The sequence below is a fragment of the Engraulis encrasicolus genome, chromosome 2, assembly GCF_034702125.1.
Source record: "Engraulis encrasicolus isolate BLACKSEA-1 chromosome 2, IST_EnEncr_1.0, whole genome shotgun sequence".
NCBI classification, from domain to species: Eukaryota; Metazoa; Chordata; class Actinopteri; order Clupeiformes; family Engraulidae; genus Engraulis; species Engraulis encrasicolus.
The window spans coordinates 23,010,723-23,033,222 of record NC_085858.1 but is presented as its reverse complement, the minus strand read 5'-3'; the positions used below and the strand labels follow the sequence as shown (position 1 = coordinate 23,033,222).

Here is a 22,500-nt window from a genome sequence, read left to right as displayed (position 1 = left end):
CAGCTCTCTCTTTCATCTCCACAAAATCACCAGCAGAAGAAAGAAGTAGCACTACTTCAAAGGCCTATTATACAATCACATAGGCACAAATTCACTCGTTTTTTTTCTCCTCCTACCTCTTGTGATCTCACTCTCACTCTCTCTCTCTCTCTCTCTCTCTTTCTCTCTCTCTCTCTCTCTCTCTCTCTCTCTCTCTCTCTCTCTCTCTCTCTCTACCTGTCAAAGGGTTTGAAGGATCATCCACACCAAGGGGCCCACACGCTCCCAGTGACTGTCCATTAGTCTAAACCCCCCCAGTGCGGAGTTCTGACTACAGTTCATTCTACCTGAGTCAACGAAAGCGCCAGAAACACAAATGGAAGGGACACACTACAGAGTTCTGCTGTTGTTCTAGCCAGGTGCACGCTGTCTGTTTATAATTAAAGAATTAAGCTAATTAGCTTGATGCTGGAAGCCTTAGATCTCGTAGCTTCCCCCAATGCAACATTAATACCGAAACAGACGGCAAAGACCAAATCAGGAAAGAAAAACAATTTGGAAGGAATTGCATCAAAGGGAAAACTTAAGCCGCGGCAATCATACGGAGCTATTACCGAAATAAAATAGCTCGTTTGATGCTCGAGGGAAACCCAAACTAAGCCAGATGGCAAACAGCATAATGCACTTGGATCCGTCCATTAGCACGTTCTCTGTGTATATATGCTTGTCGCATGAGCCGACGCGGCGGCTCCGTTTGTCACAGGGTGGTGCATATAGCGGGAGACAGCGAGGAGCAGCGCTCTCATACAGCCTGTCTGTGATCGGCGCACTAATGACTGAGTACTGAGGAAAGCTGTGCAGATTTGCCACTTGTGGCATGGGTAACAACAGCTAACTTTAGATAAACAAAAAGTGCCATACCATTTAGAAACGAAGGTTGACAATGTTTTGGTGCACAGAAGAAAGCAGTGTGGCACGATCCATGGTATATTGGGGGCCTTGTCATGGTAAATTGTGGAAGATCTGCAATAACTAACTACCTGACCATGAACAGCCTGCACACAGTTCATACAACTAATGACTACACTGATCAAAATGAATCGCAAGGTCAAACCGTTGCACACTACGTCTATTTGATATTTGACACGGGCTTCAGCGATCTACCACTCCTGAAGTGAGCTACAGCAGATGAAAGTGCTTAGAGGAACAGACATACTTGACTGGGGCCCCCTTTGGTTTTTCATGTTGTAACATTTTTTTGAAGATATGTGTCAGGACCTGTAATGATGCAATGCTTAGGGCATGACTGAAAGACAGGAGTGCAGAAGTGCCAAATATTGGTTTGTAAGAAGAGACCAAAAAAAAGAGAGAGAGACGGACGGAAGGTGAAATGTGTTTTTGTGTTGGATTCTTCAGTGTTTAGGATGGCAAAGCCTCTTTCCTTCAAGGCACATCCATCCAAGGCTTCACCACTTAAAATAGATTGGAAACAACCTCAGGAACCTCAGATCATCCATCAGCAAAGATTCTCCCGGCAGCACAAACTGCAGTACATGGGAACCTGGAGAGGAGCCCAGCTAATGACACCACCGTGGGATCATCAGGGGCCTGGGGGTCTATGTGGGATTGGGGGGTGACCTGTGGAGAAAAAAAGGGGGGGGGGGTCCTTAAAACCACACCAGGGAGATGGATTACTGGTGTGGAGAGAGACAGTCGAGGGGTGGCAAGGGGTTCTTGTGGGGAAGCTTAAACTGGGACGAGCAGGCTTGGGTTTACATGGCTAATAGTTCCAGAATAGTCAAAATTAAGTATTCACTGATTCTTATGTGCTTTGTGTGAAAAATACGTCTCCCTTTGTAATATGTCCATTTACTGTATATATTCAACACTGGTATATTTTAAATAAAATAAAAGAGGCAAGGCAAGCGATACCTCAAAATCTGACATAAAAAAACGATTCTAGTCTGTAGTAATGATATGTGTGTGAAGATTTATATGTGGGATACGTGCGTATGTGAAGATTTTGCAATGTAATTCTGTGTGCTACAAATCCACACATGTTGAAGGATTCACACTTTGCTAAAGGGGTTTGTAAGACGTGAGTTATCCAAAGGAGACCCAGATGGGAGGTAGAGTCAAACTTGAAAACGTGCCAATTTTTGCATCATATAATGGGAAGAATAAAGCAGCGGCATTGGAAGGCAGAGCACATAGTAAGATTATCATGACCTTAACACACACACACACACACACACACATGCACGCACGCACGCACGCACGCACAGAACTTCATTTACATCCAGAGCCACGATTGCCGTCTATCACCAAGTAAGACCAAACACAAAGTTAACCTGCTCTGATGCCGGTGTGTGTGCCTGAATACATTGCTAGCATTACGAGTGCAGGGCGGAGAGGGAGAACATGCATAAACAGCGGTGATGTAAACAAGCAGATCCACTGCCAAAATCCTGCCGGCGGCAGCGTGCTGCACTGACACACATGGCACATGGAATGCTAAGAGCTGGTGACTGCAACATGTCTTAATGGCACGTTTCTCTCTCTCTCTCTCTCTTTCTCTCTCTCTAACACACACACACACTCCCCTCCTTCTCTCTCTCTCTCTCTCTCTCTCAATCACTCCTCCCCTTCACCCTCTCTCTCTCTCTCTCTCTCTCTCTCTCTCTCTCTCTCTCTCTCTCTCTCTCTCTCTCTCTCTCTCTCTCTCTCTCTCTCTCTCTCTCTCTCTCTCTCTCTCTCTCTCTCTCTCACACACACACACACACACACACACACACACACACACACACACACACACACACACACACACACACACACACACACACACACACACACACAATCCTCTCCTTCAACCTCAGAGTCAATCCTATTTCTCTTTCCCAATATTTTTCTGCTTCACCCCTTCCATATATATGTGTATGTGTGTATCTATCTCTGTCCCTCTCTTTCTCTCTCTCTCTCTCTGTCATCCTCTGTGTTGCACCCCACTGCGGCATGTGTGGCAGTGGCAGTGGCAGAGGCAGAGGCAGAGGCAGAGGAAGAGGCAGATGGAGAGGCAGAGGAAGAGGCAGAGGAAGAGGAAGAGGCAGAGGAAGAGGCAGAGGCAGAGGCAGAGGCAGTGGCAGTGGCAGAGGCCGAGGAAGAGGCAGAGGAAGAGGCAGAGGCAGTGGCAGTGCTGTGGTGCCCGTGCATGAAAGCGTTTGCAGCCAGGGCTTGGCTGCTATCAGCTCTCGCACAGCTCATTAGCATTAGCCACTCTTCAAGGGATGGAGTGGGGAGGGGAGGGAGGGAGGGAGGGAGGGGAGGAAAGCAGGGAGGGAGGGGAGGGGAGGGGGCCCGCTGTACTTGGTGAGGCAGCGAGGGATGAGGAGGAAGCGGATGGGGTGGGACTGTGGTGGGGTGGGGTGTGTGTGTGTGTGTGTGTGTGGGAGGGGGTGTACTGTATTTGGTGAGAGCACAGAGAGGGGTAGGGTTGGGGGTGAGTTGGGGTGTGTGGTGGAGGCAGGGTTGGTCGCCTACTTGGTGAGAGAACTGAGACTGTGTGCGCGCGCGTGTGTGTGTGTATGGGAGTGTAGTGGGTGATTGGTGTGAATAGTGAAGGGACTGCGGAAGGTGGTGAGGGTGGGTGGGTGAGGGGTGATGGCCATTGGGTGGCTGTGTTTTCTGGCTCAATACTCTGAAGCATTTGCTTCATAACAGCGATGGAAATATTGGCATTTGCGTATGGTGGAAAGGCAGGGTAGGGGTGGGGTGGGAAGGGGAGGGGAGGGACTAGGCGTTTGGAGGGGGGGAGCACAAAAAAAACCCCAGCCGCACTGAGCCGCAGCTTTCTTCCAGCATTGAACTGCTCTGCTTTTTATTGAGTTCCAACCTCATCAACACATAAATCCCCTCGGCTGAGCACAGCTGGGGCCGGGGCTGTGGACAGCCGTGGTCTGCCACACCATTGCTGTCTGACATGAAAGCCTGGGCTCGGACTGAAACAATGGTGCTGTGGAGAGGCAGCGGTTTGAGAGGACTTTTTCTTCCTCCGGTTTTCTAAGCAGCAGCCTTAGGGTCGAACACATTATGCATTTAAAAAAAAATGAAATGGATGTTTGTTTTTCCTTTTTTTCTGTGTGACAGGAGTGTACAAGAGAGTATACGCACGGTACACTACACTGCCAGGTTGATGGATCAGAACCGAACGTTGATGTCATACTCTTCCCGGCAACATGACTGAGCTGTGAAACCATGTTACTGCACCAGTGTTGCAACATAAGAATATCACGAGTGACAACCAGTAGAAAAAATTGCATTCGCTGCATTTCTCAAATTCTTTCTTGATAAGCTACATGTTTTCAATCCTCCATAGAACATAAAATGAGTGGTGATGCGTCAGAACTGTGAGTTGACAGATGCAGCTTGGCATGTCCAGCGTCACAATCTGGTAGTTGGAGCGATCCGCTTCCTGGAGACTGACGTGGCTCATCCATCCCCTCGGGCTTGATGTTGTGTTCAAACCATAAGCCAAGGGGCTTGTTTCTTTCCCTGCTTTGGGGAGGGTCATGTTCATGTCACAGCTTCTGTTTGGCTAGTTACTGATCTATCAACCAGGAGCATAGGTTGGCACTCGTAACCAACCAACAGGTCCTTCTGCACTATCCAGACACAGTCTTGAACCTGATTAATAAAAACAGCTCTGGTATGGGAAATAGATATGGAGCAGTGAGCTAAAAGCTGCATGGATGATTAGCTCAGTCAGTAGTGTATTTTTCTGTGGTGCTAGGACTGGGAGGGAGGCTTTTACTAACACTCTAAGGGAAGTGGTGAAGGGTCACCGCTCATCTGTTTGGAAGGTGCAGTGGAAGATTCAGTGGAAATTTCTATATGAAAGAGACAATGCGCACACTTCAGGACTTATTTCGTGCAAAGCTTTACTGGACTTGCGAGCTTTCAGTCTTAGACCTTCATCAGGCAGAGCCTGTCTCAGACCTCAGACCGAAAGCTTGCAAGATCAGTAAAGCTTTGCACAAAAAAAGACCTGAAGCGTGCGGATTGTCTCCTTTTTATATAGAAACTAACATTCTAAGCCAAGCTGCCCAAGCTAAAATTCCTTACACTGACAAAATAGTTGACTAAATTGAATTGAACACAGATGGGGAGGTGTTCCATTTCCACGCTGAAGTAAAAAGTGGACTTTTCCTTTCCAACTTGGTAATTGACACCCCATGCCAATTGCCGGTCATCCACAATATTGATCGGCTTCAGTCTAGTCTTTGAACTCGTGCTCGCGGCTTTGATTTCCAATTTGTTTAGTAGTCGACATGGGTAAGCTCTACTGCTATGCAGCAACACTGAAAAAGTGTTGTGGTAGCAGAGAGTGTCCTGAGTTTCTTTGCACAGTCCAGTAATTGTGAAGGTGATGATGAACGGGGTTAAAATAGCAGGATTAACACAGTGGAAGATGAAAGACCTGCTTTGAGTGGCTGGCTCCAACATCAAAATTAGGCATGTGGTCAGCTTCTTGGTTTAACTTTAGCTTCATGCCATTTTAAACATACAGTATCTTATCTACACAGTAATTCAGAGCAGCATGTATAATTATACCGCACAGTATGTCTTCAAAAGTAATGTTTTCTGTGTGGTATGTCTGCCTGCTTTTAAGCAATATTGCATGCAAAGCAACTTGGTGGAAAATGAAGAATGGGCTAATGTGAACAAATCTGAAGTGATTTCAAATCAGTAAGCATTGGCTCAGTTTCATTCTTGCTAGCATCATGTGATCTATGGGGGCGTGGTGGCTCAATGACCTAAGACGCCATACCATGACCCAGGTTCGATTCTTTTGCCGATCCCTCTCTCCCACTCATTTTCTGTCACACTCTCTCACTGCCCTGTCCTAAAGGCATAAAAGGCCAAAAACATATCTTAAATAAAAAAAGAAACATCGCACAATCTAGCATGCAGCTTTCAGGCTGGGAAGAGATCTGCACTAGCAGAGTTTCTTGCTAAATGAAAGTGAATGACTGACAAAGGCTATGAAATATGCAGGCCTACTATTGTTATGAGAAAATAAATAAATAAATAAATGAAAAATGAAAAGAGGCGTAACATCAGATTATGGCTGAATTTTATGACCTTGTCCCTCAAAATGATGGACAATGGAAAAATAACCTAAAATAACCTCTACTGTGAAATCAGGGTCCTTGAGTTTGACAGCGTCATTAATTTGCCAATCACTGCCTCAAAAAAGATAGAGAAAGAGGGAAACCGTAGCAGAGAGAGTGTGGGAGGAAACGAGAGAGGGGGAGGAGGGTGAAGTTGGAGTTCTAAGGATCTAATTCTCTGCAATGCTGTTTGAACTCTTTGATACATATTAGTGAGAGAGCAAAAAGGAAATGCAAAATTAATCAAAGATGACAGAAAATAGCATAAGGAAAAACTAAGTTTTAAATGAAGTTAGAAACATTTCAGAAACATTTGAAGTTAGACATTCCATAACACTCTGTGAGCAGTGACATGAAAGACCAATGGCGGTATCAATATTCAATAGAATAAAAAAATGACACTGCAAAGTGCCGTCAGTACGTTGCAGGCAACATTGAGGGGGGAAAAAATCAAACACTTCTCATCGCTGAAGCTCTATGTTTACTTCCGCATGATAGCAGCCAGACTAAGACTGAATCAGACTAAACTGTTGTTTGACTAAACCTGTTATTCAGGGCGATTTTGGGCACACCTGTCTTAAACGCAGAGCAAATTTTGTCTCGCCACACAAACAAAAAAACAGCACGTTTTTGTGCAGCACATTCACACTTGGTCTTCCTGTTGTGACTTTAGCTCTGAAACACTTTTTTTGCCATTAGAATCAAATGGGCTTGCACACATGCAAGGCATCTGTATCGAGAATCTACAACAACTCATGTAAACATCTCAGTTTGGTCTAGTTTCCTAGTTGTTAACTTCTACAGGATCTGCATCCATGTAAACAGTGACTTCACTGAGTTTACGACAGCACAGGCACTGAGCGTGTGTGTCATCCTTCCATTGTAATGTGAGCTGAGGGAAGGAGAAACATTTGCAGAGGAAAAGCCCATTCCCTTGGGTACGGGAAGCAGCCAGTAAAAAATAGCTCAAAATATCTACAAAGACAAACACTTCAGAATTTCATTGCATCTTTTGAACCCTGTTTTGAATCCGTCAATGAGCTGTTGTTTTATAGCAAAGCCAAAAGCATTTGATGGTGCATTCTTGGAATAAAGGGAGCCAGCCCGGGTCGAAAGAGAGAGGCGTCCTGTGTGGAACGCCAACAACCCCCACCCCCCCACACACCTCCACCACTTTCATCTCCACACAGCACCAAGCAGGGGGTTGAGCCTGAGGGATGGTAACTATACCCTCCACCCCCCCCCACCCCAACACAAGAAAAGAAAGAAAAATATAAACAGGAGCTTCAGGTTCAGGAGTCAGAGAGAGCACACTTTTATAAACACACACGCACACACGCACGCACGCATGCACACACACGCACGCACACACACATAACTCACACACCACACACAGAGAGACATTCCAATATTTGATCCCTGAGAATCTGTTTCAGACATGAATCCCTTTTGTGTGTTCAATAATAACTCCAGAAACCAAAGTCGACAATCAATAGGAAGCCCGGCACTGCCCGGAATAGCAGGTTGGAACAAATACCGCGTCTGTAGCTCCAGAAACACTACCCCAACATTGCTAATGGGCAGAAACAGGCAGACAGGCAGAAATGAAAACAAGGTGAAGGATAAAACAAATCGAACCGCTCGGCCAAAGCTGATAGCAGGGGCCTGTAGCTGGGCTGGCGATTAGACGGAGAGGTGTTTTTATTTTTATTTTTTTCGCAGCCCATCCACTTCGAGAACAAAGACGAGCACTGTCCCGCCACGAGCAGCAGCTGATCTCCTTGGCCCTCGCTACACAGGGCAGGAGGTAGGGGCTGCACGTCGGCCGGTCGCTTGATGTGGAAGGAGGGCTGATGTTCGTGGACGAAAAACAAAGAGCATGGGGCCAGAGGAACAAAAGGGGCCCTGTGATGAGGAGGGTGGGCACTGGGCACCGCACAGGCTCAGTCATCCGTATGCCTTCCTCACTCAGCACGGTCCGTCCACCACAGCTCCCTCTCCTGCAAGCCTCCTGACCACATCAACGGGATGAGTCCGGAGTGACTCATCTCCAATGTGTGTTTATGTGTGCGAGTGTGTGTTTGAGGGAGGAACAGAGAGCTGTGGATATCCACAGACCCTGCCAACTCTTCCTCCGCAGACCATTCTGTTTCAACATCTCCAAGAGTACAGGCCATCGGCCAAGCTCCTCTCTCTACTCAAAACCTTTTGTCCAAAGGCTTCTTTCAAACTGCATAAATACATTTTCCACCGCCATCTATCCGTTGCATCCAACTCCACTGAGCGTGTGCAGAAGGGCGGTTGGCCAAAGTTTACTGACCTTTCTCATCCCACTCGTAGGCCAGAAAACCTTCTCTGGCAATCCAGCTGGCTTGTGCCTTTGAGCATCTTCCTCACACCTCACTGCATCCATCTCCCTCCGCCTCACAGAGGGCAGGAATTAGGTTTATGTTAGCATGGCCAGGAGAGCACTTCTAGCCCGTCTTATCTCCGACAGTCCAGGCTTGGATGATATTTTTACGCCCTTCACATCCAGGTACAGGCACCTTTACACACGTCCTCCCATTTGGCCTTGCTCCACTCCTCCACAGCCCACCACCACCACCCCCCCCCTCACCCCACTCTCTCAACTGACAGAGTGGGTTTGAGGTACATCAAGGCAGATGAAGGCTCTGATCTGGCTCCATCAAAATATGATGAAACTAGTTTCAATTCAGGCTCTTTTTTGATGCAGCCGTACGCGGCGTGGCTTTCGAAACTCTGTTGCCATGGGATGTGAGTTCTGTGCTGCTGTACATCCACTTAGTGCCTCCTTTTCATCAAAACACAGCATGCGAGATCACTGCCTTGTCTTGAGCGAGAGTGAGGGCTAAAAGGAACGCCTCGCTTTTTTGAAGATAAATAACTGGGATCATTTTATTTCGCATGCCGGTTCGTAATCCACTGCTCCATCTTCTTTTAAAGCGTGATGAATAGCCCTAGCCAGTGATGCCGGGTCCTGTGCACTGTAGGGGGGTGGGAGAGGAAGAGGAAGCACCCTGCTGCAGTGCTTCCTCCACCTCTCACCCGGTCGGACCGCGCCGGCGTCAGGGTTCAGTGGTTGATTGACTAACGTCATGTCCCGACTCAAAACCACAGCGGCCAAATCTCAGACACAGCTCCCTGGAGGGAAGGCAAGCTGCTCATTTCTGCTTCTTCTCCAGACTGTAGCGGACGGCTAGACGGAAAGTGTGGTTGTGGAGGTCCTTCTCGGTCCCCCGCTGTTCGGTAGTTCCACATGCGCCGAATGGGGCAGCCAAGCTAGTCTTTGTGGTTTGGCGAAAAGGTTCAAGTTAATATCACATATCTGACTATGACGCTTCCAAGTCTTTGCCCAACTGATAATGATCAAAAGGGAAGGCAGTTTTAAAGACGCACACACCAAAAGACATGTTAAATTTATGTCAATAACAGTATTATAAACATATTTGTACGCGTTATCAGTTACGCTAATACGAAACATTACTGACCATAAAAAGAACTCCACTTAGGCTAATGTAGCATGCCTGCGATGATGGTAGCACGTAGCGGGTTGCGGTTGACCAGCTTTGGGTATTAGCTGCTGATGTGCATAAATCCTGGCCAGAGAAAGGGGAGGGGGGAAATTGTGATGGAGCTTGATACAGAGGCAAAAAAACACCATCTCCCCAGTATGCCAAAAATTTCCATTCCATCTGGGGTGTGAGGAGTGTAATACCGCCCCAGTCGGGGGCTAGCCTGTCAAGCGGCATCCCACTGAGATCCCGCCAGCAGCCAGACTGAATGCGATTCCAGTGAAGGTGAACTAAAAGGGGATTTGGAGGAACAGGCGATGGAAAGAAAAGTACAAGAGGGAAGCGGGCAACAATGAGCTAAATGGTTATATGATTTTTTTTTTTCAATCAAAATTGGGACCAGATTTCAATCAATCAAACGATTCCGTATGTGTAAAACAAAAACGAAGTAGCGGACGGGAGTAGCGTACCAACTAGCGCTGTATGCGACAGGCGGCGGCTACCTGCAGAGTGGAGAGCTTATCCAGCAGAGCCCTGCTGCACGGTGCCCTGGTGTTGATCCCCCAGCACAGGGCATCAGTGTGCGGACACACGGCTCAGCCCCAGTCCCAGCCCCTGCCCCTACCCTAGCCCAACCACAGGGCCAAAGAAAAGAGAAATGCTACCCATGGAGGAGAATAAAAGGCCAGAATGGCTCTGTATTTGCTCTCTGATGGTAACCTGCCGTTCCTCCATCTGGGGGCTTTTCAGACCTGGTTCTATTCTTTGTGTGACGAAATCAAATGTGATATAAAAAGTGTATAAATAAAAAAGAGGCAAAAAAAGAGAAAGCGACATTGAAACTTAGCGCTGGGTAGAATTTCATTGGCGTAAATCGCCTTTTCATTTTATATATCGCGGGGAAGCTTTAGCACATTTAGTTTTCGCTGAAAAAAGTTTTTTTTTTACCCCTTTATAAAACTTAATGTCAACAAATAAATCGACAAGTCAAAATCAACATTAAAAAAACATTACTGTAGACTTCTAAAGTAATAAAAACATGACATATGATAAACTGTCAAAGACAAACTGAACTAAACTAAACGGAAAAATGCAAAAGCTAACATATGGACGTGGTGATGGACCCTACCTGTCCGTCGCGCTTCCTCCACTCCTGGGTGCTGCGTTCGTGCTTGGCCATGGTGGCCCGCGCCTGCTCCTCCAGAGCGTGGATCTCCCGCTGGTGCTCCTGGACCAAACTGTCCTTCTCAGCATTATGCAGCTGGAGGACGCGCGTCCTCTCCTGCTCGTGCTGCAGTCTCTGCTCCACCATCTGATTGGACAACAAGGAGGCAACAAGACTTCATCAGGCAGAACATCCCTGTCGTCATGACAACTTGTCCAAAGCACAGCAGGAGAAAAAAGTTTTTTTTTTACCCCCCTACACACACACACACACACATACACACTCTTGTCTATCTCACACACCATAACAAGATGTTGATATTGCGCTTTCACATCACAATGACCTCATGCGGTTTCGTCCCCTCCTACTCCTACCACTGTAGTGGATGACGACTGTACGCCTCTCCCACTAGCTAGCAGTATGTTTCTAGCTGCTGCTGCAATCGCGGCTCCCCAGTGACAGAGTAGGATTGACTAGGCCGGCAAACGATGGGCTCAATGTTCATCCCTCCTGCCGATTTCAGGAAACGATTGTTATGTAAAATTATGACGGCAAATCGCTGTCATTACATTAATTCAGAACTGGGCAGCATGGAGAATACCGTTAATGCTAATCACAGTGGCAAAACTTAAAATCGGAAGCAACTGAAAAAAAATGTGAGAATTGCGTGTGAACTATGAACGTTTCCAAACCAGTACGCCACTACTACAGCCACCACAACTAGTAGTACTACTATTACTTCTATTGCATTTCAATTACACTTACTTACACAACACACCATTAAAATCTGATCATACTCAAAATTCTGATTAAAGATGCCTATGCTTTTTATTTCTGCAATTCTTGAGTATGAAACGAAAATCGCATACGTAAACTTGGCTATTCAACAACAAAAAAAGAGGAAAAGAAATCTACCGCTACCGCTACCACCCATCAAAACTGTAAATCGTATCACATGCTGTATGCAAGAGGAAAAAAAAGAGGCAAGAATAGCGAAAGAATATAAGAAACACACTGAGAAAAAGAGAACAAACAAAAGAACGAAAAGAGTTGCCTCTCTCCCGCTGTCTTTCTGCCTGCTGTGCTCCGCTCTCTCAGGACTGGTGATGAGATCGAGCCACAGCCATTTTTCCCAGGGCTCCCTCTCTCTCTCCCCGATCCTGCCCCCCGAGTCGCCTCCTCTGTGCATGCATGGTACGCTGACCTCCAACCGGCTGCTGGTCCTCTCCCTCCCAGCCCAGCCCCACAATCCCCACCCGCCTGGCCGGCCCCGCAGGCCCCGCTCCTCTGCCACTTTGATGCTAATCCTCCCACAATGCTGCTGGTGGCACCCTACCTGGGCCTGACAGCAAGTGGCTGCCTCACTGCCTATTGAGAGCAGGTGATGAATGGGGACGTCCTGTAGGAAGCCAGACATCCCCCAGAGAGATGCAACACAAGGCCGTGAAGAGGGGGGGACGCCGGTCCAATGTGCCAGGGGGAGGCACGCTCCTCCTTTTCCCACCAGCTTCAGCTTGATGACAGAGCCACAACATGCTGTAATAGGACGGCTGTCCTCGGCGGAGACGGCTATCCACAGTTGCGGAAAAAAGAGGGTATGTCCGTGCGCAATTGGAAAACACAAATATCCAAGAGCTAGTAGAGATTAGCAATCTGAGGATGATGCAAATGGAACAGGCTAGGAAACCCCTGGCCCTAGACTTCACTGTCTTAAAGCTGTAGAAACCATTTCTATTGGCCATGCTTGCATGCTGCCAGTGCGCTGACCAAAAGGAAACATGCGCACACAGCCACACTTGAGTACCCAACAGTAATCATGACACTTCATGCAGGCAGCATTGATTTGTGGGTAGACCTACTGGCCCCTCCCACAATCTTAAAAAAAAAAAAATCTCTAGTCGCCGTTCACAAATATGAGCGAATCAATGTTTGGACACTACGTTGGTCTTTGTTATACGATATAATACCCCTCCAAAGCCTGTACGCCAACGCAAATTCACAGAAAGCCGACAAAACAAGACGGCTCAAGTATATCAGTAGCGATCCCTGTACCCCGCTTGCTGATTAGCCGGTCGTCTTGACTTAGCGTGAGCGTAACTTACGTGATCACACACCCGTACTGTGTGAATATTTCCCAAAACATTTTTTTTGGGAGGGTAAACGCGGAAACAGGGCATGACGTGTCGGCAATAATGCAGACTGACATTGGGACCAAGGGATGCGCCAAGAGGCAGAAGAGAGATGCAGAGAGGGAAGAAAGATGGAAACAGCATGAGTTCGATGGCGTCACACCAACAGCAGTACGAGTGGGCTTACAAGGTGACAGGCATCTTAAAGCGACAGCGCTGCTGCAATGCCAGCTTCTGTGGCAGACTGGGATACAATCATTACAACAGCGGGATGGAGGGGAAGCACAGATGTGTGTGTGAGAAAGCGCGAAACAGACAGAAAAGAAAGGAGGAATGAAAGAGAAAAAAAAATGAACAGAAGGAGAAGGCCAGAGTGATCTCAGCAGGGGTTGGGCTGTGTGCATGGGTCCAACGAGAGCAGGGGGTCCGACTGAACTCTTTTGCTCAGCTCCTCAAAGTACAGGACGGATGACGGTCCCTTTTGTGCCAGTGTGGGTGTGTGTAATGTGCATTTGAGAGAGAGAGAAATGCAAAAAGTGTGAGCGTGTGTGTGTGAGAGCGAGAGGGTGTGTGAAAGACTAAGAGAATGAGACTGCCACTCATGCTGCTGTGGGCAAGAACAGAGAACGATGAAGAGAGACAGAGAAAGAGGAAGAGAGAGACAGAGAGCGAGAGATACAGAGAGAGAGAGAGAGAGAGAGAGAGAGAGAGAGAGAGATACAGAGAGACAGAGAGACAGAGAGACAGAGAGAGAGTGGGGCCAACAGCTTGAATCCTCAGCTGGATATCTCCATGCTATGACACACTCAGACAATCCCCCCCGACTCCCTTCCTTCACCCTGACCCTTGACCCCCCCCGCTTCAGAGTGGGGAGAAATGAGCCAGGAGGCCTGGCATGATGTCACAGTGGCATCGGGGGTCACTAGGCAACAAGCTTGCTCTTTTGAAAAGCCTGGTCCCCGGGTGACTCGGGCCATGATGTCTAGCTAATGACCTCTTTTGTGTCCAGAAGAATCGTCTAAACCTGGCCTCCACTTGCACTTCACTCCCGGCCTCGTGAAAAGAAGGGACACAAGAAGAACCTGACCTTCTCGTGCACTTCCTACAACAACTCCTACGTTTCTGATAATTCATTATTTTCATTTTGAGAGCTTCTTTTCTTCAAATGTTCCTTCAACTGCAATAGTAAAATGCACACACAAGAAAAAAATGGCTCCCTCGTTGCCTTTGATCAAGGCATGTACCGACACACAAAAGACACAGTTCATTATCATACCCTACTCACAATGAGAGGCATTTATTAAGTCTTTTATAGTGTTGCGGTAGCGCAGTGTAGGGATGGACATGGAACATTTAAGTTGAATCATTGGATTTATCCCCAAGTGACCAAGTGTTGTGTTTTAATGTTTACATCTCTGGCGGTAATTGAAACCACTGTGTTATTGTGTTTGACAAAGACAAATGGAAGAGGCGTTGCTTTAATTTACAACATTGACATCCCTCTTCATTTACTACATTGCTGTTTAGTTTGTTAACTAGGCATGAACAGAGAATGCCCATAAAATATTCAAGGTCTGTTCAAAATACTCTCTTCTGTAAACTACTGCCTAAGACTTCATTTAATCCAACACATAATGTCTATTCCTGACTCATATAAGCCACGAGATATCAATTTGTAGTCAAATAAGAAAATTATCTATTTTCTACATTTACAAACAATATAGGCTACATACAGAGGACATTTTTCATTTTGTTCAGCATCCTAGATGCATTAAAACAACAGGTGTTAACAGTTCAGAACGAAAGTATTGAATTAGCATTTGTGATACAGTCTGACTGCACAGTGAATAAAACTCTACGTATAGATATTAGGTGTTATATATTAGTGTCATAAATGGTCAACAGAATGAAAACATTGAAATAACACCCATCTTTTCCTGCTCCTGTTTTAGTTTCTGTTTCTTTTCTTTATTTGGAGTACTGCCTAGTGCTCTGGTGGTTTCCTTAGCAGCTGACTGGGAGGTTATGATTTTGTATATTTGCAGCAGATGTTAAAGCATAAAAACTACATGCGGCTGAAAAGCTGGTGGACATCCAAAGAGAGAAAGCCATTTTTGCCTCTTTGAAAAGTTTTATCATAACTTAATTCGCACCCAGCTGGCAAAGAAAATCCACAATTGCAAACTGATCTGTCATACCGCATACATGTTTTTTTTTTTTTTTTGTGCGACACATCATTACCACCCACACAGATGAAAACCACACAGAACCTAATCCCTTACTCCAAAGAACCAACCACAGCTCATGTGGCTGCCGTCTCTGCCATCCTCTGTGGAATGGGTGGGGTAAGGAATGTGTGAAGACACTTTTAGAAGGAGCCATCAAACAGGGTGGCAAATATTAGTCTTCAGAGAGAGAAAAGGGGTGCATGCTACGCAGGAGGAGTGCAGCGACACACTGTCATTTAAGCCATTTCTCTGTAACTCGAGACATCAGGCCCATTCATTGCCCCTCAGGATACACGGTCGGTGATCAGATAGAGATCTCCAAGTCTGTGGGTGTATGTTCATGGGTGACAGATGTACAAATGGGCTGCACCTCAAACAAATTGGTTTTACCTTTCTAGAAAAGAGAAGAAAAAAAAAGAAATAAAGATTTGCGCGCACACACTGTACCTTCCAGGAGAACAGACTAAATGGTAATTAAGATACTCTGCAAGTCTTATCTGGCGAATCTGTTTGGCAGGCTTTCAACAGTTTTGATGTAAGCCAGCATAAAAGAGAACAAATCTTTATCTGCCAGTAGGATTTAAATTGAACAAAATGACTTAGATTTCCAATCAGTTGGAAGTGACGGAGAGATGGAAAAGATGGAAGGATTACAATCCATACGATTGTCTGGCAGTGCAATACTGTGCGCTTGCTGCCATAAAATCAGAAATAATTGGCGGAATATTACGGCGGTGACACAGTTGTCATATCGGTCTTTGTTCTCTGAGAAACAAAGATCTCTGCACGCATTAATCTGATTGCATTAACTCCAACCACACACACAGAGACACACAGACACACACAGACACAGACACACACACACACAGCGCCTGCCTGAAAGACAGAGAAGAAAAGAAAAAGCTCTGACCTGCTGCTCATGTTTTTGCTGCACCTCCTCTAGCTGATAGCCAAAGTCCTTGGCTTGCTTCTCCCGAGCTGCTTTGGACTGGTTCAGATCGGCCTCCACCTTCTCCATCTGAAGAAGAGGAAGAGGAAGAGGAAGAGGAAGAGGAAGAGGAAGAGGAAGAAGAAGAAGAAGAAGAAGAAGAAGAAGAAGAAGAAGAAGAAGAAGAAGAAGAAGAAGAAGAAGAAAAAGAAGAAGAAAAAGAAAAAGAAGAAGAAGAAGAAGAAGAAGAAGAAGAAGAAGAAGAAGAAGAAGAAGAAGAAGAAGAAGAAGAAGAAGAAGAAGAAGAAGAAGAAGACAAAGAAAACACATTCCCAATTAGCACATTATAAATATAGCATAAATGCTGAAATAGGAGGTGTGTAACTGTGTTCTAAAAGTAACAACTTCTGCACACCTAAATTTGGTTCAGGATCAATAAAGTATGTGTATCCTACTAATGAAAAGCACATTTTTGTGTGATGGCGTATTATAATGACTACGATACAATGACTAATGCACATCAATACACTTGAACCTGAGCCGACTCGACGCTGACCCTTGCGAGAGGGTACGGTGGAAGCAATCATATTTTAGCGGTTTAATTACGCTTGTTTTTCCGCGCCCGTCTTCAGTGGCGGCTATTATGAAGGGGCCTTTGAAGGCAGCGAGTGTTTTCCTAGGCATAAATCAATAGCAGTGGTCCGCTGACGCCAAGTGATTCATCATGGCAGGAAATCTGATTCATTGTGTTGATGTAAATAAAAGGAAATGGGCTGAATTATACATAAGTACAACTACTCGTAAAAAAAAGGAGCACAATGAGGAAACTGTCCCATTCAGGCCAAGCACAGTTTGATTTCTTTCTCGTTATTCATCTCAGTTCAAGTTTTTCAGTCTTTTCAGACGATTTGATTGCATCATTTTCAAAGTGTGAAAAGATGGTGGATGAGAGCAAGCTGGAGTGAGTGAGTGACTTAGTGAGTGAGTGTGTGCGAGTTAAGTGCGTGAACAGGAGTTAGACGAAGTGTAGAAGCTGCAGCGTGTATGTGTGGGAGGTAAACACTAGAGAGACGGTAAATGAACGCGCTAGCGAACGTGAGGTAATGATATAGGAGCTTGCGGGATGAGCTGAAAACCCTCCACAAGGTCAGAGAGGAGACGCAACCCTTGTCTACTCACAGACATATACGGTATGGTAGGATGTAATCAGTGATGGAGAAATAGAAAAAATAGAATACAATAGAATAAGCAAGAAATACAATGAGAGATGCAGCTGCAATGGAGATGGGGAAAAAAGCAAGATGGGGAGGAGGGGAGTTGGCACGTCTTCCTACTCAGGCCAGGGAAAGCTAATGACGGCTCTTGAGTACTGGCGGGATTGTTTGTGATTTTTCTGCGGTTGAAAGGTGAACCATTATTGACCGAGAGGCGAGGGGAGGCGAGGAGAGGAGAGGCGAGGCAAGACACAGACTGACAACACGCTTGTTTTGGAATGTAGGATGAACAAGGTCAAAGGCTCTTGAGAGACAAAGATCACCCACTCTGACAAGTTCTCATGTGAACATTTGTCAGACTGCATATTTCACTTCATTTTAATTTTTATTTACTTCATATGTTGTAATATATTTATATACATACACCGAGGCTGTCACCAACAACACATTCCTCAGCTTCCTTCATATGGTTTGAAAGTTTGTTTTTTTAACACAGTGTCCCTGTCTAAGAAAAACGCAAAATATAAATAATAATACAAATAAATAAAGACTATAGCCATAAGGCTGATTTCCATCTTTTGCCCCTTGACAGGTTAGATGGTGCTTTAATACAAACAAGTATTGCACAAATTATGAAAATAGACAAGTGTAAAATAGTGTATACATTATAAAATAAATAATATAAGAACAACTAACCAATACAGACTATGCAGAGTTATGTTGACAGTTGATTATCCAGTAGCCATGATTTTAAGTGTTTACTAAATAAGTTTGATGTTGGTGATTCTCTTATTGTGCTGGGAATTGTGTTCCAGCTGTGGGAAGCTCTGCATGAGAATACAGCCTGACTAAAGGCGCTCTTTCTAAATGGGAAAGAGCAGTCTCCTCTTATCATATTGGGTTTTCAGACCAATTGTATAGCGACTTACATAAGAACGAGATATAGTCACTTATGTAAGATATGTATTGTATCCGTGGCTTACTTAGAACAAAGCTTTATGAACGCCTCGTGGAAATCGGTCACACTTTCATGTTGGAGAGCAGCGGAGCAGCAGTGAGGCACCCATGTTCTCGCTCTGATGAGGAGGAGAAGGAGGAAAGATGTGGAGAGAGAGAAGAAGAAGAAGAAGAAGAAGAAGAAGAAGAAGAAGAAGAAGAAGAAGAAGAAGAAGAAGAAGAAGAAGAAGAAGAAGAAGAAGAAGAAGAAGAAGAAGAAGAAGAAGAAGAAGAAGAAGAAGAAGAAGAAGAAGGAGGAGGAGAGTTAGAGAGGCAGAAGGAAGAGGTGGAAAGAAAAGAGGGGGGGGGCATGATGGAAGAAAGGGAGGAGGAAAGAAAGATGTGGGGAACAGGAGAAGGAGGAGAGTAGAGAGGAGGAGGAGAGGAGAGGAGAGGATGGGGGGGGTAAGAAGAAGGATGACGAAGGATGAAAAGAGAGATGAGAAGAGGGGGATGAAGAGGAGAAGGAGGAGAAGAAAAGGGAGGAGGGAGAGGAAGGAATCTCCTTCCCGTCTCAGTGGCGCCTTGTCGCCGGAGTTGGTAGCATCTGTGTGCGGGATGTGACTCACACACGCGCGCACACACACACACACACACACACACACACACACACACACACACACACACACACACACACACACACACACACACACACACACACACAGAAACAGAAACAGTCTTTCTCTCTCTCTTACACCCCCCAAAACACCCACAGACCCACACCCACGCACAAATACACACCCACCCACGCACACACACACACACACGCACACTCACACGCACACCCACAGACAAACACACGTGTACACACACACAAACAAACACACGTGTACACACACACACACACACACACACACACACACACACACACACACACACACACACACACACACACACACACACACACACACACACACACACACACACACACACACACACACACACACACACACACAGACACACACAACCATGTGAGCTCAAACAAACAGTGGTGATGGAGCCTACAGTCATCTGCTCCATCTTTGGATCAAAGGCTCTGCATTCGCTGCACTCCTCAGTTCCCTGGAGAGAGATGGCAGCCTGTGTGTGTGTGTGTGTGTGTGTGTGTGTGTGTGTGTGTGTGTGTGTGTGTGTGTGTGTGTGTGTGTGTGTGTGTGTGTGTGTGTGTGTGTGTGTGTGTGTGTGTGTGTGCGTGCCGTTGCATGTGGAAATGGGTCATACATATTAGCAATATATTGTTATCTGAATATTATGAGCATTTCCATTGTGTGTGGCCAACAGTGTACTGACACTGAAAGTGGGCAAAAGTGTGTATGTATGTATTGTGCATGTGTGTGTGTGTGCATTTGTGCTGGTGTAAGTATGTATATGTGTTTATTTGTATGTGTGGAACTGTATGTGGGACTGTCATACAAGACACCACCCCCCAGCGAGTATGACCGTTAAAAGCAGAATGCAAGCATTACAACATTCCAATTGGCTCTGGCTGCTGAGACCGAACCGAATCATAGCTTATTGGCACAATATTCGCTGAAGTTCCACTACAAACTGTTGCTCGAGTCGCTCAAATCGCCCATTGTCGCTTTTGTCCTTTCTGTCGGAAGCGCATCCACAAAAAGTCTTTTCCTTCCGACGCTGGTGTAGCTCTAGTCACTTCTGGTTTGTTTGCGTCATAAAACCTCGGTGGGCAACTGGTCACCAGATGCCTCCTGCAAACATGGAGGCCTACTCTGAGTTTTCTTTTTATTACAATCTTCCATCGGGAAAAATACAACCAAAAACAGGCATTTCAGGGCTACAAATCTTTCTGAACAGATTTGAATGAATACACATGCAATTTTGGATTTAAATGTAAGCACACTCATGACACTGATTAAGTGCACAATTAGAATACAATAAGGTAAAGAATGAAAGTGACGACAGCAATACTTAGTAAGTAAACATCACTCTGACACTGATAAAGTAAACATCGTCACTGCAGCGTCAGAGGAGAAGAGGACAAGCCTCATCCTAGCTCAAACTCCGACTCAGACCACAAGGCATTATAATCAGCGTCTAATTATGAGCATTAAGGCCAAAAAAGCAACTTGTGTGAGGACTAGGAATAGAATTGTAAAAATCAAGAGCGCCGTATTGAGGTGTGCACCGCAGACCTCTTGCATTCATTCTGATTTCAAGCACGTACACCTATATGATTGCACATGTACAGTGTATGCGCCATCTTTCATTTTTTCCAGACTCAGACAGCCTGACAGCCTTCACCACACGTGCAGGGGGCCATAACTTTTATTGACTAAATATGCTGTGGGAGCCGACTCTTCTTTATTTACGGCCCTGTCAAGTCTTTGCTGACGGTGACGGTGGCGGGATGTCAAACTTCAGCGCTGCGAACGTGCTGTGGCAATGGATGGGATGCTTACGCAGAATTCTGGCAGTCTGACCGTCGGTGACACACTCTGGCTAGGAGGGGACAATGCCAATAATGGGGTTGACAGATCAAGTTGACACACCAGTGATCCCCTTCCCCCTGCAACCTCTACACAACCCCCCTGGCGGAAGACTGCTGCATTGCTGATGCATGCATTTCAATTCGTGAATGTGTGTGTGTGTATGTGTGTGTGCGTGTGTGTGTGCGTGCGTGCGTGCGTGCGTGCGTGCGTGTGTAAATTCACATACTTTTCTGAAGCCGTACTGTACAAAAGTCCACAGGGGAAATGGCTCTGCATACTACCATGTCAGCAAGGAAATGTTCTTAGGGGCTTTTCTGCGAAGGATGATGCCTGCAGTACTGTAACTGAGCATGCATTATAAACACAAAGTACTTGCCGTGTGCATGCAAGGACACATCATTTACATATGTGTGCATACCGTACGTCAGTGAGAGTGTACATACTGTACATAGGTGTGTGAATGGATGCATCTTCATCTGCTTTCAGATTATTCATATAGGTTGTTGGTTTTCCCCTGCTGTTAACCATTTTAATTAGAATTATTTAGCTCAATATGTGTGCATGTGTTGACATTTGCATTTGCAGGCATGAAAACGGGTCAGGGGTGAAAAAGGTGAGAAAGGTGCGGCGTGGCGCGGTGGCACGGAGCGGCGCGTGCGGTTTCAAATTATTAGGAAAAACAGCTTAACCACTGTGGCTAACTACATCCACTCACTTCTCATCGAAATGCTTGCGTCTTGATGTTCTCATAACAAAAATCATGATCTCAAATATAGCTACCTCTCTGGGAAACGTGTAGACTATCTGTGACGGATCATTTGGACATTTTCTTACAAACAGAGATTTTCTAGAACTATAAAGAAAGATATTTGATACAACCACGCCAGCCCCACAGACCAAAGCGGCACCTGTTATAAATTGCGCTTTCAAAGAAAAGTATGAAGGGCGGGAATTAGATTGAGCTCGTTCACGTTCTTGGCTGTGCCGACAGCAACAAATGCTGTGATTGGTCAAACGTCATTGTCAGTGGTGGAATCTCTCCTGAAACTGAAGTTTTCTGCGGTAGAGCGCTACACAAGGATACAGTAGGCTAAATTGGCTCCTCGCTCGTCCCCCCCCCCCTAAAATGTTCTCCTCGGATCTACACGATTCACAGAAATGACCCAATTTCATTTCAAAACGGAGAATTTCGCCGAAAGGTGAGGGATTTTCATGCCTGCATTTGTATCATTGAACACACAATTTTCCAAGAGTCATGCTTTTGCGTGAATCCATACATTTTATAGTACAGTATGTGTGTGTGTGTGTGTGTGTGTACGTGTGCGTGTGTGTACGTGTGTGTGTGTGTGTGTGTGTGTGTGTGTGTGTGTGTGTGTGTGTGTGTGTGTGTGTGTGTGTGTGTGTGTGTGTGTGTGTGTGTGTGTGTGTGTGTGTGTGTGTGTGTGCGTGCGGAAATCTGATCTGACTGATATTTCAACGCACCTGTATCTCCCTCAGAGTTTCCGAAATATCTTGAAATAAGACAGCAAGACAACAGGAAACTCCAAGCCGCAGCCACACGTAGAAAGGGTCTGTAAGTCTTGTTGAAGTTATTTAAAATAGCCTATATAAAAAGTCTTTGCTCTGCAGTTCTAGGTTTAAGTTAATTGAGTGATCTTAAGAGCGCGGCTTCTTGTGCGAACGTACACTAGCTCCTCTTTGCGTGCAGTGA

At 45.8% G+C, this 22,500-nt stretch overlaps 1 protein-coding gene across 1 annotated transcript in view; it reads right to left on the bottom strand.

Annotated features, from left to right (window-relative positions):
- cep112 (centrosomal protein 112) overlaps positions 1–22,500 on the bottom strand; it is a 246,665-nt gene that overhangs the window by 118,568 nt on the left and 105,597 nt on the right. Inside the window, exons 18-19 of the mRNA XM_063184029.1 lie at positions 16,112–16,219; positions 10,809–10,991 (exon numbers count right to left, since the gene is read on the bottom strand). Of these exons, the coding sequence (XP_063040099.1) occupies positions 10,809–10,991; positions 16,112–16,219 (291 nt within the window). The remainder of the gene's footprint in view (positions 1–10,808; positions 10,992–16,111; positions 16,220–22,500) is intronic.